The sequence below is a fragment of the Spermophilus citellus genome (assembly GCF_964194105.1).
Source record: "Spermophilus citellus genome assembly, chromosome: 6".
NCBI lineage: Eukaryota > Metazoa > Chordata > Mammalia > Rodentia > Sciuridae > Spermophilus > Spermophilus citellus.
The window spans coordinates 164074851-164090788 of NC_138187.1; the positions used below are offsets into that span (position 1 = coordinate 164074851).

The 15938-nt window shown below is 49.0% G+C and overlaps 1 protein-coding gene across 1 annotated transcript; it reads right to left on the minus strand.

Moving 5' to 3' along the window:
- Positions 1-1791: 1791 nt before the first annotated feature.
- On the minus strand, positions 1792-14131 carry LOC308651907 (flavin-containing monooxygenase 5-like; the record flags this gene model as incomplete). The annotated part of the gene is made up of 8 exons (XM_081299491.1): positions 1792-2313; positions 4643-4715; positions 4819-5171; positions 8004-8203; positions 9579-9721; positions 11526-11688; positions 12532-12720; positions 13997-14131. 8 exons carry the CDS (start codon positions 14129-14131, stop codon positions 1941-1943), a joined length of 1629 nt encoding a protein of 542 aa, XP_081155617.1. The 3' UTR covers positions 1792-1940.
- Between the last annotated feature and the right edge of the window lie 1807 nt (positions 14132-15938).

A 15938-nucleotide genomic window follows, 5' to 3' on the forward strand; every position in this document is an offset into this window, starting at 1 on the left:
TTTTTTCTGAGCATAATAAACTTTCAGTTTTTCTTTAAGAGACTTTATGTTTACATTTCTTTGTGATGTTTTGAGGGTATCTACTGGTGTTTCTTCTCAGTGCACACCCCTCAGTCTACTGTCTTCACTCCATGGTGGCCTGGACTTTAACAGGGAAGCAGGGAGAACCCTCCTTAGCAAAACAGCAGGGGGAGGGAGAGAAGGTGCTTGTGGCAGAGAACGTTCTGGTGCATCCCTCCTTCCAACAGTGAGGAAGCCAGCCGTCCCCGTAGGGAGAGGGCTGGTTGCCGAGGCTGGCAGGGTGAGGAGAACAGCCATGTGCAGCTGCCTTCCTTACTGAGGTAGGGGAACAGCCCCGGGTTACCATTCTGTAGTGATCCTTATTTCTAAAAATTGAAAATATAGAGTAAATTGTTCAAAGCCCTGAAATAGATGCACTTTTTCTTTGTTTCTTCAAAACAATTTTTTTGCAAACAATTTTTTAAAAAGCATTTCTACTGTTTCTAATAAGTTGAAACAAAATATTTTTAATTTTCTTTTACTGGTGCACTCTGATTGTACATACTAGTTGCATTCATTCTGACATCATTACACCTGCGTGGAACCTGATTTAGTCCACTTTGGTCCCCAGAGCCCCCCTTCCCTCTCCTCTTACCTCCCCTCTTCCTCTTCTAGTCTACTGGTCTACCTTGCACTCATTATGTACATTTTAATTGGTGTTTTACATGTATACACCAGGTGGGATCCACTGTGGTGTGTTCATACGTGTCGTAGCATGGCTTTGCCAGTTCATCTCTCTCTCCTCCTCTTTCCCGTCCCTCTTCCTTCCCCTCAGTTTCCTCTTCTGCCTTGCTGACCTCCCCTATGTCTTTACAATATCACCTGCCACCCCTAGTCCCCTTTACTTCGCTCTAGCTTTCCCATAAGAGAGAGAACTTTTGATTCTTGATTTTGAGTCTGGCTTCTTTCACTCAGCATGATGTTCTCCATTTCCATCCATTTGCTGGCAAATGTCATGATTTCATTCTTCTTTATGGCTGAGGAAAACTCCATTGTGTATATATACAATATTTTCTTAAAATATTCATCCATCAATGGGCGTCTGGGCTAGTTCATTACCTTGGCTAATGTGCATGTGCTGCTGTAAATGTTGATGTGGTTTATTGCTATAGTATATAATTTTAGTTCTTTTGGACAAGTACAAAGGATGGGATAGCTGGGCCATATGGTAGCTCCATTCTGTGTTTTTGAGGAATCTCCACATTGATTTTCAAAGTGGTTGTTCTGATTTTAATTCACACTAACAATGTATGAGTGCGCTCTTCCCTACATCCTCGCCAGCATTGATCATTGACTGTATTCTTGATGACTGCCATTCTGACTGGAGTGAGATCAAATCTCAGTGTAGTTTTGATTTGCATTTCCCTGATTGCTAGGGATGTTGAACATTTTTTTAAGTATTAACCATTTGTGTGAAACATAAAATATTTTAATTTGCCTTTTAAATTCTATCCTGTAAACTGAAGCTTTTATGCATAAATGAGAATTTGATAGAATTACTTGGAAAGAAGAAAGGATAATGTAGAAAATAAAAGATAATGTAGAAAATATAATCAGTGGAAAGCAAATTTTTATTTATAAATTCCTATAAGGATAATCTAGCATTGTCAAATCATTTGGGTGAACTTTATGTTGAAAAATATTCCTAAGGTTTGAACAGTTTTCATTTAAATGATAGGATTTTCTTGTGCATTGATAATATCTTGTAGGAGCAGTGGTACCCATCTCAGGTTGTGTTCCCTAAGGGAATGTGCCTACTTGCAGAGCATATCTAAACATTTTCCATAGCAGTATGGTATCCCAAATAATATTCGCACGTGTCACTGAGTAATGGAAGCTTTGTAATGATCCCAGATGAGCAGAAATACGTGCTTCCCTGCTCAGTGTTCATTCCGCACTCTGAATATGTACGTCAAGCCAGCAGCCAGCAACCCCAGGCCTAACGATGCCGCTCTTACCAAGGAGAGCCCCGAGGAGGACGAGAGGCTGTCCTTGCTGGTGACTCGAGTCCTCAGGGGCTTGATGATGCGCTCTCTCTGGGTCAGGATGGCTCTCCGGGCCCCATCCCATTTCCCTGGTCCCTGGAGGCGGAACTGGTATGGAGTACAAGGGCCGAAGAAAACCTCCATGGCCAGCTTTGGATCTGAGAGAAGGAGGAGCAGCAGGCTGGGCTTGACCCCGGCCAGGGAGGCGATCTCATCCATGTACTCCACGTGGTCCACCTGGATGGTGTGGCGGGCCGTCTTCACATACCTGAAACACCGGGCGGAAGTGAGGCCAGCAGCCTCCAGGCAGGCAGAGGACAGATTCACATCGTCCCAGAGCCAAAAGAAATTAGTTCTACAGCTTTAAGATGCAGAAACAGTAGAAAGCCAACACACCCACACTTCTCGGTATTGAGGGGCAGTGGCAGGGACTGCGCAGCCCGGGACGCCTGTTCCTCCTGTGGGTGGTGTGGATCTGATGTCTGCTGTGGCAGTGCACCTCCAGTGTCTGGAAGTAGTGTGTCTTAAGGATGGAGTTCTTTTGTCTCCTTTGCACAAGAACTTGTTTTGTGGGCTGACAGGAGCCTGTGTGTACTGGCTGTACAACAGGAGGCGAGGGCAGCGCGTCTTTCTGATGTGACCTTAGAGGTGTGGGAGCGGGCACCTCTGCTGCATGAGTTGAGCACTCCTTCCATGCCGTGGGACCTCCCCAGAGTGGGAGTCAGCAGCCTCCACCTGTGCTTGGAAGGCTGTTTCAGGTACAGTGCCTACAAGAAACAGCAGTGCTGCCATTTCACACGGCTCTCCTCTTGCCTTTTGCACAGGCGAACTGGAAATGCTTAGTAACATGGGGTTTTAGTGAGTGAACTAGACACCTTCCATCTCTCCTTCAGAATTTGTCAATGAACAGTTTTCTTTGTGCTACAGTTTGTGAAACTGTCGTGTATGTGTGTATTTGTATGTGTCTCTGTGTGGGGGATGAATTTGAATGAATTCCATTTCTTTTTATGGAGACACACACACACACACACACACACACACACACCACAGTGTTTTTAGAATCTTGACAAAAATGTGCAAGGTGATTGCTGGGTTACGGATTTGCATGTTCCCCTCTTCTTTCTTCCCTATGTGAAGACATGCATAAGCCTTTGGTTCCCTTATTGCAAACAGTTTTTGTTACAAGACCAAACAAATGCCTGACTTGCAGGGGACTCCTTCTTGGCTTGTTTCCTTCAACTCTTGGCTTATGAAAGAGAATAAGATGCAAGTCTCTGAGGCAACAAAGGAGGAGAGGGAGGGATTTCAGTGTGGGGAAGTCTGGGATGAAAGAACAGGAACCCAGGCAGACTACATAGGGAAGCTGCGTGGAGGTGTGGGAGTCTGGACCCCTAGCCCACCCTCCCCAGAACCCACCCTCAGCAAAGAGTCCTACACCCTACTCGAGACAGAGCAGCAGAAGCCTCCAGACTGTAAGAGTGGCTCCGACTTGGGCCCCGCGGATGTCAGCAAGCGGAGCCACCTGGGGCAGTCCACCCACCGCCACGCAGGCACCCGAGGCTCCTGGATTGCAGTGAGTCTTCAAGAAACACCAGTTCCCACTGAGGCTGAGGGAGAGGATGATTCTAAATATAATGTGAATTAAAAAGGACAAATAAATGTATTTACAGAAGAACTGAAGTGGGATGTTTTGTGCTGCACAACGATGTAGTGTAGGAAATGGAGAAAAATGGGGTTGAGTAGGGGAAGCATGATTCTAGAGTCCCCAGTGAGGAATTGCAGATCCGGTCTCTGAGTAGCTGTTCCTGATGCTTCTGAAGCCGAGTCCTTGTCCCAGAGCTGTGGAACAGGGGCCTAGGCGGGCTGGAGCGCAGGCAGTGAGCAGGGGCACAGCCCTACAGAGCCCGTCAGCTAGGGCCAGCATGAGGCAGGGCCTGTGACCGGCACGCCCAGGCAGCCCGCCCAGGGGAGATGCCCACTCTGCACAGCAGAACCCCCTAGCATCCAAGATCCAACAGCCTCAACCTCCTGCTTCCCCACAAGCAGTGGGAAAATGGAAGTAGGACAGACCTGAATGGAGGTTCGGAGTCGGGGATTAACTGTAGTGTTGGTGCTTTTCTAATCCCTGATTAGACAAATCTGGACCAATAGCTTGGCCCAAGTGCTCTGTACACCTTAGACTAGCACACTCCACCAGCAGCCCCTTCTGAGTCTCTTCCTGGCCTTAGAAGAGTTTTGTTTCTATTCACACTTGAATAAATTCTACTCTTTCACTCTTGTCTTTATTGTCCTGTGAATTTCATTCCTTGGATTTGTGAGGCAAGAACCCAGGAAGAAGTTGGAGGTGCACTGCTGAAGTCCATTGTGACATTGGGGAACAGCCTGCCACCCGAGAGCTGCCACATGCCACCCTGTGGTAGTGGAGAAGAATCCAGCTTTGCTGGCTGCGACCCTTGGAGCTGACCCAGGAGCTTTCCTGCTTGTGGCTAGCTGCTAATGCTAGAAGGGGCTGTGGAGGGCTGCAGCTCACACAGACCCACCCACCAGCCAGGTAGAGGATTGAGTTTTGTCTCAAACTCTGGTTTTACTTGACTTACCTTTTCTCCATCGCCCTCTTCCTCTGGGCAATGTCTGCCATCATCTTCTTGGCAGAGGGTAGTTTGCTCAGCCCTGCAAGACAAAATGCAGAGTCTGTCAGGATCTCTAGCAAGACAACCAGGGCCAAGAGAAGCAGGGTGAGCTGCCAGTCTCGCTCTGGCCTCTCCTCATTCACCTTTGAACACCCGGGCAGCCCAGCGAGACTGGAGCTCTGCTATGGGCAGCACGATGCCCAGGGGCTGGACGAGGCCGATGACGGCCAGTGTGGGCTTCTCCAGGTTGGGAGGGAACATCAGCTTATACAGGGACACCTCATTATCAGAGACTTCAATCAGCCCATCCAGGAAAGGGAAAGAAAAGCTGTATCCTGTAGCGAAGACGACAGCATCAATGTTGGCCTCCACGGTGCCATCATCAAAGATGGCGCCCGTCTCCGTGAATTCCTTCACGTTGGGCTTCACCTGGACCCTGCCAGAAATGATGTGGTTCGGCAGGTCATCGCTGACGGTTGGGTGCTGGCTCAGAGGTCTGGATGTAGAAACAAAATTCCCAAGTGAGCAAATATACAGAAAGAAAGCACTGCATCTGGAAAGGAATCAAAACCAGTGGTAGGCTTCCCCCAACCCTGCGCTGGTCCCCCATCTGCCTCTAATGGCAGAGGTGAGGATTTTGTACCCTAAGTGTGGTCATCTCAGTTCTACATTTTCTCAGATATTTTAGCTTGAAAACATTTATATCTTGCAGTCTGTGCCATATAGTCCTATTTGCTTTAGTATTAAGTTATTTACACCTCTTAAAATTAGGAAAGACAATGTTTGACTACAACTCCTTTGGAATACAAGTCTTAGACTATTATTAGTCTTCCTCCATCTCAATCTCTGCCAAATTATCACTTGTCTGCAAATCAGTCTCCAGGCTAGAGGTAGAAAACACTTGTAACGATAGGCCATAACACTATCTAACACAATATTTGCTAAATGACTAAATTGTTCAAGTAAGCACCCCCAAAGGATCCATGTTTCAAAGAGGAAGAAGAAGAAATGGGTAGGGCAAGATGTGGGTTTGCTGTGTGTGACTCTTCTCCTAGGGAACCTTGGCCTTCCCAAAGCTCCATTCCACAGACATCCATTTACTCTCTTGGAGGAAAACCATGGCACCCAACCACTCTGCCCAGACAGTCTCTGCTGGAGAAGAGAGCGCTATGTGGTTAACAACCAGGGGAGTCTGTGCAGGATGGTGAGGTCTGGACTGAGAAGGAGAGGCAGAGAAGGAAATGCATAAAGCTCAGATGGCTGGCAGCCAGGCAGTCAGGCACCATGGCCCAACCGTGCCCAACCGTTAGGGCAACAGTGGCGGCAGAAACACAGTCTTCCTGTAAGATAAACATGGAAAAACCCTGATTCCCAGCAATCTCTAGCCATCACAATACAGTACTTTCTCATGGGCGTGTACAGATGCTGGCATCGAGGAGCCTCCTGCACTCTCAGTCAGTAAAAGCAGAGCATGTACAATGCCACAGTGCACATTCCTTGGTAATGATAATAGGTGACCACATTTTATGCATTTCCTCCACTAGACCTAGCCTTAGAGAGTGCTCCTGCTTAGAACAAAGTCCATGTCACCAGTAAGTCTTGTCCCACCTGCGCAGGCCCATGAACCTTGTGTTTGCTCTCTTTCTACTGTGTCTATGAACCATGCTGGTACCTGGCTTTCTGTCACACATTTTATGATGTGGGTACAATGGCAGATCCCCTGAAGATGACTTTCTCAGAACATGCCCCTGTCATGAAGCCACCTATGTCTGCACATAGAAAACCAGTGGAGCCAAGGTTGGCTTGAAGAACTTTCCAGGAAAGAGTTTTGTTTTTGCTATTATGATTTTGTTCTGAGTCCACAGCTTAGTAGACTATCATAAGTATTTTTAATGAATGAGTCAATAAATGCCACATGCCTTTGCCACATTTGATGAACATTTGAGCGATTTCTGTTTTAGAATTGTCTTTAGAGACAATTAATTACTCATATAAGGAACATGAAATATTTTTTCTTAGTCTCTTTTCCATTGTTATCATAATATCAGAGACTGTAATTTATAAAGAAATAAGGTGGGGCTGGGGATGTGGCTCAAGCGGTAGCGTGCTCGCCTGGCATGCGTGCGGCCTGGGTTTGATCCTCAGCACCACATACCAACAAAGATGTTGTGTCCACCGAGAACTAAAAAATAAATATTAAAATTCTCTCTCTCTCTCTCTCTCTCTCTCTCTCTCTCTCTCTCTCTCTCTAAAAAAAAAAAAGAAAGAAATAAGGTTTATTTATCAGCTCATAGCTCTGGAGGTTAATGTCAAGGAACCGCATCCGGCGAGAGCCTTGGAGCTGCTGGGGACACAGCAGAGTGCAGAGGTGGCTCAGGCAGTATGTGCTGCGACAGAGCAAGCATGCTAACTTGGGTCCCCTTTCCTCCCCTTATAAGGCCACAGAGCCATCAGGGGCCCCAGCTTCATGTCATCACCCGGTCCCGATGACCTCCCAAAGGCCCCACCTCCAGACATCATTGACATGGGACTGGGGATTTCTGGGACATGAATTCTGGGGCACTTTGTTCTGTTAAGTATATTTTTTTTCATTCTGCTCTTTCTCCTTTCTTAACTCCACCCAGTGTGGACCCCACTTCTCTTTCACCTTCTCACTGGAAGCTGCAGGCGATTTCTGAAGCTAGAAACCCTGTGGGGTGGCCTGCAGTCACAGGGGTGTGCTTACTGAGGGGCCTCAGAGCTCCTCCTCCAGGTGCACTTTCCTGACACTTCCAAACGACATCAGTCACACTGACCACATCCTGTTGGGCCTCATGCGCACTGCCTGGTGGCCATCACCGCACCCGTTGGGTTTCCTTTCTCTAACCTGCTTTCAAGTCTTTCCGACCCCGCTAAACTTGACACCCAGCTGAGAGGAGGGGCAATGTTATTCTGTGTGTGTGTGTGTGTGTGTGTGTGTGTGTATGCGTGTGCACGCAGCACACTTAGCAATCAAATTTTAAATGATTGCTGAATAAATGAGAGAGTGTGTACGGGGGGGGGGAGATACTGGGAAATGGAATCAACCAAATTATATTGTTCTATGGTGTGCATGTACAAGTGTGTAACAACAAATCCCATTATTATGTATAATTGTCATGCGCCAATAAAAAATTTAGAAATAAGTGCTCATGTTTATGCGCTATATTCGCATTACAAGGGCTTTATGTTAATGAAGTGTGAGATTAATTGACCAAATGCATGTTAATTGCAAAAACTGCAGTTGTCCCTAAAGCAATTTCCCTTTCACACCCACACATGGCTCCATGCCCTAAGTCCGGGGTATCACCTGTGTTGTGGCTGCAGGCCATAGTGAGCATGATTGAATCTTGAGTTCAGTGTCTTCTCCAGGTAGTTATTTACTAATGCTTTAGTAAATATCTTCTGGAGAAAACTATTGAATCGAGTGATAAGTGAGCTGTCCATGGGGTATCCATTATCCCAAACACGGTGCAAGATCCATGATCCCCGTCTAGTGCTGAGGAATACCTGAGGAGGGAGACAGAAAGCAAACCCACAGAGGAGTCAGAAACGTGCAGGATATTATTTTAGTAATGCCTCGCCCATCTCCAATTTTAAGAGCTTGACTTCTGAGGGTGAGGAAGGGAGATACTGTGCAGCGGTCACCATGCTGTGCTCTGCCAGAGCTGTGTACTAGTTTCCAGAAAGAAGTTGCTCCTGTGACAACAAACTTGTGAATGAAAATCAGAATATTTACTCGGTGGTCTGTATGCCTCTGGATGTTGTCTGTAGACTTGGATGTCGACACAGCTGTGCTTCATGCATGAATAAGGATTTGGATTAGAAATCAGCTATCATATTAACTACCATATACTTCTATATTGCTTGCTCCAAAATAAAAATCGACATTAAAAATTTTAATGAATCAAATTATTCAGAACTAGTGTCCACTGAACTGAACATGGCCAGAATCACTTTTCAAATCTTTCTGTAGCATTTGTACATGTTTCTTCATTCTGATGCAATTAATATTGTAGATTATTGGTGCTTTTGCACACGTCAGATCATGATGCTGAATCTCAGTACTTACTGGTCCAGTCTGTAAAGTACAAGAGAAATTAGATGGGTGCAAGAGGTCAAGTATTTACTTCTTTACATTCTTGTGAAAATGTTATTTTAAAAAACTAAACGTTTTGTATATTTGTTGTCAGCAATTTCTCCTAAAATGATAACAAAAAAGAAAATAAGTAAAGATGGAATATTGGAACAGTCTAGTGGGCATTCCATTAATTAAGACTATGAAATGTGCTCAACAATAACGAATGCAAAATTTCTCTCTTCCCTCTAAATTCCAAATATCATTAATTTTCTGACAGAAAAGAATGTTGAATGAGCACACAAATGAAGCTCTTGGGTAACTTGCTTTTGTATCAAGTGAAACATGCAGCACTTGCTGTTTCCTTCCATCCCTCCCCATCAATACTTTTAGCTAAAGACCATCATATGTTTACCGTCGTCCCCAGTTCTCTGTTAATTCCATCCCCCAAATCTGCTGACCCTGGGCGGACGTCTTTCTTCTGGTCTTTCCTGCTGGTTGAAGCCTATCAGGACCAGGGTCTATTGTGGTAAGTGGGGAAGGTCAGGTTATTTACTCCACATCTCCCTTATCTGTGCTGCCGTCACCCACTTAGCCCAGTCCTTGGTAGTCGGTCTGCGTGCCTTCCCCATTGGGAAGAGGAGGGGTCTAATTTGTACCCACCCTCCGCTCTGCATGAATTCGAACCCGTTGAGGCCAGGGCCTGGACTCCCTTCTGTGTGGGCCCTTCACAAACCTAACCTACATTCTGGCTGCCACCCCCAAAACGCAGGGTTCCAGTAGTGAAGCCACTGAAAGCAAACACACCTGTTTAGCTACTCGACTGAGCTCCACGGCGATATCCACACCAGAATTCCCCATGCCAACCACAACGATTCTCTTTCCTGAGAAGTCCTCGGGACTTTTGTATTCCCGACTGTGGAAATAACGTCCTTTAAACTTCTCAATGCCTGTGGAGGGAGGAGAGAATGTTTCAGCCTGAGGAGGAATTTCACAGCCTACTCAGCACGTAGAGGAAGTTATGAGTGATCAGAGTCTGGGTGGGTGGATTGCACAGAGGGAACAGAGGGGACAGAGGGCACAGAGGCTCTGGGGGGACAGAGGGCACAGAGGCTCTGGGGGGGTAGAGGGCACAGAGGCTCTGGGGGGACAGAGAGCACAGAGGGAACAGAGGGGACAGAGGGCACAGAGGAAACAGAGGGGAAAGAGGGCACAGAGGCTCTGGGGGGACAGAGGGCACAGAGGGAACAGAGGGGACGAGGGTACAGAGGAAACAGAGGGGACAGAGGGCACAGAGGCTCTGGGGGGACAGAGGGCACAGAGGAAACAGAGGGGACAGAGGGCACAGAGGAAACAGAGGGGACAGAGGGCACAGAGGCTCTGGGGGGACAGAGGGCACAGAGGAAACAGAGGGGACAGAGGGCACAGAGGAAACAGAGGGGACAGAGGGCACAGAGGAAACAGAGGGGACAGAGGGCACAGAGGCTCTGAGGGGACAGAGGGCACAGAGGAAACAGAGGGAACAGAGGGCACAGAGGAAACAGAGGGGACAGAGGGCACAGAGGCTCTGGGGGGACAGAGGGCACAGAGGAAACAGAGGGGACAGAGGGCACAGAGGCTCTGGGGGGACAGAGGGCACAGAGGCTCTGGGGGGGTAGAGGGCACAGAGGCTCTGGGGGGACAGAGAGCACAGAGGCTCTGGGGGCACAGAGGCCCTCTCTTCGTTGGATGTCTCCGCTGTTCCGAGTGCCTAGAGACTGGCTGGGCCGAGGCTCTCACAGCGGTCCCGCTCCCTGCCAGCATTCCCAGGCTGCGTCCTACTCTGCACACGTTTGTGTCTCTCCCCTCAACTGTCCAAACATGCACACCCACGTGTCTCCCCATGGGTACTCTTTCTCAGCCAGGAAGCAAGTCAAAAGGAGGCTGATAAATATGATAGTGGGTCATATAATCCACGATCATGCCGTGATCATGGAGGATTTCCAGAATACGTTGCGTTTTAGCATTCAGAAGGCCAAGTGCGTTTATATTGCAGATGTTTGTGGGGAGACGTGGTAAGGTGGGCGTTTGTCAGCTGAACAACCAGAATCCACGTTCAAGTTCTCGACTGAACTTGAATCCCCCTCTGCTTTTCTTCAGTCCTCAAAGAGTTTCAACTGAACCCTGGGAAGGCACAGAGGGCAGATGTGTCCTGACTGGGTCCTGACGGCAGCGGGGGAATAGAGGGCGCCGAGCAGGCGGGGGCGAGGAGGCTGGGGAGGGGGGGGGAGCTGAAGCGGGATCCTGGGAGGCACTGCCATGCAGAGGGGCGGGAGAGGCCGGAGCCCGCTGGGTTTCAGTCCCCAGGAAGGCCCATGCCGAGAGCGTCGGTGGAGGCCCTCTGTGGGCTCAGGGGCTCTGGTCTGAGGGGCTCCAGCCCTCGGCTGTGCTTGCCATTTATCCCTTTTTAAATAATTGATTTCACTTTCTCTTCGAGTGAAATCAAACAAATACACATGAAACTAAACCACTTCCATGTGGCCACTTTATGTCAACCATGAATCTGAAGCTGCAGGAGACCATAGGAGCCAAGAGTAGGAGCCGCTTGTCACCCATTTCCTGTCTCGGGAGCTCCCCTGTCCCCCAACGGAGCACAGGTCAGCCCGTGGCTGTGTCCTCCCAGGGAAAGTGTACGGAGACTCACTGAATCCGGCCCGTCCTTGTGCCCCCTCGTTGACATGGAAAGCACTCTCCCACCCAGCCTCGGCCACGCACCTGGGAAGGCCTGCAGTGGCAGGTGGGGGTCCGTGTGGTGCCCACTGCAGACCAGGACCCCATGGAAGAGCAGGGACTCCTGCTGGCCCTCAGCCTCCACCACCACGTCCCACTGTCCGCTGACGGGGAAGTCCGGGCACTTGCGCACGCTCTGCACTCTGGTCTGAGAACAGGCACAGGGGACTCGCTGTCACTCCAGCCCAGTCCCTGCCCAAGCCCAGCTCTGCGCAGTCACCTGCGGCACTCCTGCCCTCCCGGCCCCTCTCCACGTTTCTGCAGCACATTTTCAAGATATTCTGAGTATTTCTCTAAAACCTAGTTTTCCAGGGAACAGAAACTGAGGAGCCTGGCTGTGGATGGAGGGAGGGTGATGGAGCCACAGTGGTCCTCCTCCAGGATGCAGCCGGCTCTGCGGGTTCAGCACAGACCTGTCCTTTCTCAGCGTGTGCTCCTCCCAGGCTGTGCTCCTCCCTAGGCCTGTGTTTCTCCAGGCCTGTGCCCCCCAGACCCTGTCCTCCTTTGGCGGTGCTCCCCCAGGTCTGTGCTCGCCCCAGCCTGTGGCTCAGGGTTTCAGAGAGGAACCAGGCTGCACCCCAGCAGAGGGGCTGCTCCCTGGTGGGGGGACTCGATGGTCCTGACGAACCCCTTCCTTGTGATAAGCTGTGGTCCCACTCTATAGGGACGTGACTTGCCAGTCAGTACTGTGATGATTTCACATTCTTACACACGTCGAATGGGAGACAGAAAGAGAGGGCCGTGACCGTGCCATGCTGGAGTGTCACCAGAACAGGCTCTGACGGCAGAACCTTCCAATCTCGCATCCAAGGGAGAGGCTGAAAACCGTTTCATGACAAGCCGTGACCCTCCAGGGGACACTCAGGAGGCTGGCTTCCTCTGGCCCCAACAGAAGAGGCCAGGTTTAACTGCCCACAGTGCTAGTGAGTGTGGGTGCACACGTGCATACACACACACACACACACACACACAATGAACGCTGTATGTTTACCTTGAAGCGAATGTATTTCAGGAGGCCAAAGTGGCTGGCATACATCCTGAAGTACTCCATGAGTTTGGAGTTGTGCATGTAGTTGGGGAAATGGTCCGGTACGGGGAAGTCACTGAAGCACATCATCTCCTTGGACGTGTTGATGGTCACGGATTTGTAGATACTCGGCATTTTCTCTGAAGGGTTTTTCTACAGGAGAGAGTTTCTCTTGATATAATAAAATTTATAAGACAATCAAAATAAACTAACTTAAAGAGAAATGGCCTCCTATGTAATAAGTGGTACCTGGCCCTTTATTCCTCTGAGCTCTCTAAGTCCCTCCTGCTGGAGCCAAGTTACCCTGAGTCAGCAGGAAGACCCCCAGGGACTTGTCAGTAGGAATGATGGAAGCCAGAAACATGCCTTTAAAATGCTAAAATAAGAATGTCCACGTCCACTTGGAAGCCCAGTGACACACCCTTCAGAAGTGGAAGTGGCTCACACGCCTCCTGACGAGGAAAGCTGAGCGTCTGTTGCGGCGGCCAGCACCAGGGAAGCGTGGGGAAGCTCCTGGGCTGACTGGAAAGGGACAGGACTGAGGGGAGCAAGCACAGGGGGACGCCGGAGGGCTGAGGGCAGTGCCGCGGAGACTGCAGGCGCCTGATGAACACCAGTGATCCTGCTCATGGGGTTCCTAACCGACCAGGAAGGTAGGAAGGGAAAGGAGGCCACCCTGTTTTAAGATCCTTGCTTTGCTCAGAAAGTGGGGAAAGTGCCCACAAAGTGGAAGCACTGTCAAGGTGCATTTATGATATCCAGGGAGCCATTCCCAAGAGGGTGAGGATGGACATCTGAAAACCAGCGCACAAAGAAAACAGAGGATGAGCCGTACCAAGATACAACCAGAAGAAAGAAAGGGGGAGTAAAAATGATAAAGGTAAGAGACAAAGATGCAAGACAGCGAACCTGACCTCCACGTATTCATACCCCATGACATGTGGCCCTCCAATGGCACTAACGGGAAAGGCCCTCCAACAGAGGCACACCTTCCTTAGGCCAGCTGTAGAGAGAAGGCTGCACCAGAGACGCTTGCACGGGAGAACTCCAGGCAGAAGCAACGGGACTGGCTGCCTTGGGAGCCAACCAGGGAGACAATGAGCCAGAGAGCACAGCAACATACAGGGCCATTCCGCGGAGGTACAAAGATAGTACATTGAAATGAACCTGGTGACATGGTTTCAAAATACGTAAAGTAAAAAGTAACAGTTAAGAAGAGAAACAAACCATATACCTAGCTGGCCGGGCACCCAGTGCCTATTCCAGAACTGTCACACACGCACGTTGCCTCAGTCAGAATGCAAACAAGATTGGGGTCCTTACCAGTTCTTCACCTGCAGAGTGCTGTACATGCCACCTAAGCAAACTTTACCCTGGTTGTCACAGTTCGAGACAGCACGGCTTAAAGTCAGATAAAACCCAAACTTACTTGAAATTTCCACAGGCCTCCGATGTCGTCATTCCTTTCAAAGCAGGTGGGCTCCAGACCCTCATCCAGGCAGCACTTGATGGCAGCCAGTCCACTGATCCCAGCTCCAATCACGGCGATCCGCTTCCTGGCCATGTCCCCAGCTGGATGCGATTCTAAACAAACCATCTTGTCACAACGGTCTGCAGTTTGCTGCCCTAAATTTTGTTATTCTCACTAACGTCGTGTACGGATTGCCAGTGTGTTGATCACCTTTCAGGGACTAGGAGGGATTAAGGGACACAGAGCTGGGACACAAATCTGTTCCCCAGCCCCAGTTCTCTTCACAGTCAGGGAAACAGACTCGGAATTCCAGGCTGTTTGGTGAATGCAGTGATGCCTGTATCCCGTGGCTCCCAGTAGGTGGCACAGGGAGGCCATACCTGGCCTGCTGGAGGGGCGGCCCAGGTGTGAGCGCAAGGCGATTGGGGGGAACGGCCAGGTGTGGGCCAGGAGCGGAGGATCTCTGCACATCTGGGGTGTTCCAGAGGGGACGAAAAGAAGGCAGAAGTGAGAGGGTGTGCAGGCCCAAGGGGCGCGTGACGCCGACTCAGGGAGACAGGACGGGAGGGCCCCCCTGCACAGGGCTGTGGTCAGTCACGACCTTTGACAGGGGTTCCAGTGGTGGGACAGGGACATTCTTACAGAAGTCTGGGAGGATATAAGGCTCGTAAACACAGAAACAGTAACTGCTAATCATGGGCCACAGAAGCCTACGGAAGGGAATCCCACATTGACCTTCTCCCCCTTCTTCAATGGCAAAATAAAAGGTGACTGGGAAGTCTTTGGCTGTTTCAGTATTATTAGGAAGCATCAGTACTCAGCATCTCCGAGTCTGAGGCTGCGTTCATTCCCTCATTTTCCCCTTATCAACAAACACTGACTGGTTCTAAACTGTGCACCAGGACTGTGCTTCCCGCTGAGGTCACAGGAGGGAAGGGCAGAGTCCTGGGCCCTGAAGCCTCAGTCGAATGGGGAGTCCTGCAGGTAAAGGTGACGACTTCAGGGCAGGTACTTACCTGTAAGCTGTATGTCAGTCTTGCTGAACTCTCATGGCGACTATGAGACCCAGACCTTCTGCACACACATGCCAATTGTCACAAAGGCTGCTTCCCCTGGGGAAGGGTCCTCCCTTTCCCACTGGCTACCTCCTGTGTGAAGCCCTCCCTGGACTTCTCAGGCAGGCTTACACCATCCTTCTTGGTGACCAGTGACGGCCTAGATCTCTGTTCATGCATTTACCACATGCTTTTATAATTTGTCTTACACTGGTCGAGTCATAAGCACCTAGAAGGTTTAAGCTGCATGGTTGACACCTAGTGAATATCCATGGATTGAAATGAGTGAATACATTAATTTCTAAGTTTATCTGTTTTTCAACTTGTTACTGTAGTTGGGCATTATGCTATACAATTATAATCACATAACAAAAATTAGTGACATCCCAAAATTTCCACACATAAAACAGTGTAAGGAAAAGATAAGAGACTCACCTTTGAAAAGAGGGAAATTCAAGTTTAGGTTCAGCTTCTCAATTAAAGCAGACAATAATGCTCCTCCTGTTTTGAAAATAAAGCTATCTGCAGCAATGTGAAGACTTTTATAGCTTCCTGAATTAGCTAATGGATGAGCCCTTCCCTTGACTCTTCCAATTTGGACTTAAAAATTGCCTTGAGCCTTTTAGGAAAGGAACCAACTGTTGTGCAGTGCATTTTGATGCCAATTAATGCAGTGTAAAGGCCATCATCCCACAAAGAAATTGGCTAGAGAAAGCCGAACAAACATTTCAGGAAATAAGCAATGCTGTTAAATCACTAGTTCCAAGTACAAACATTTTTATCAGTTTAGATATTCTTATGCTAAGAAAACTTTGTAGAAAATGAAAACAATATTTAGTTAATGC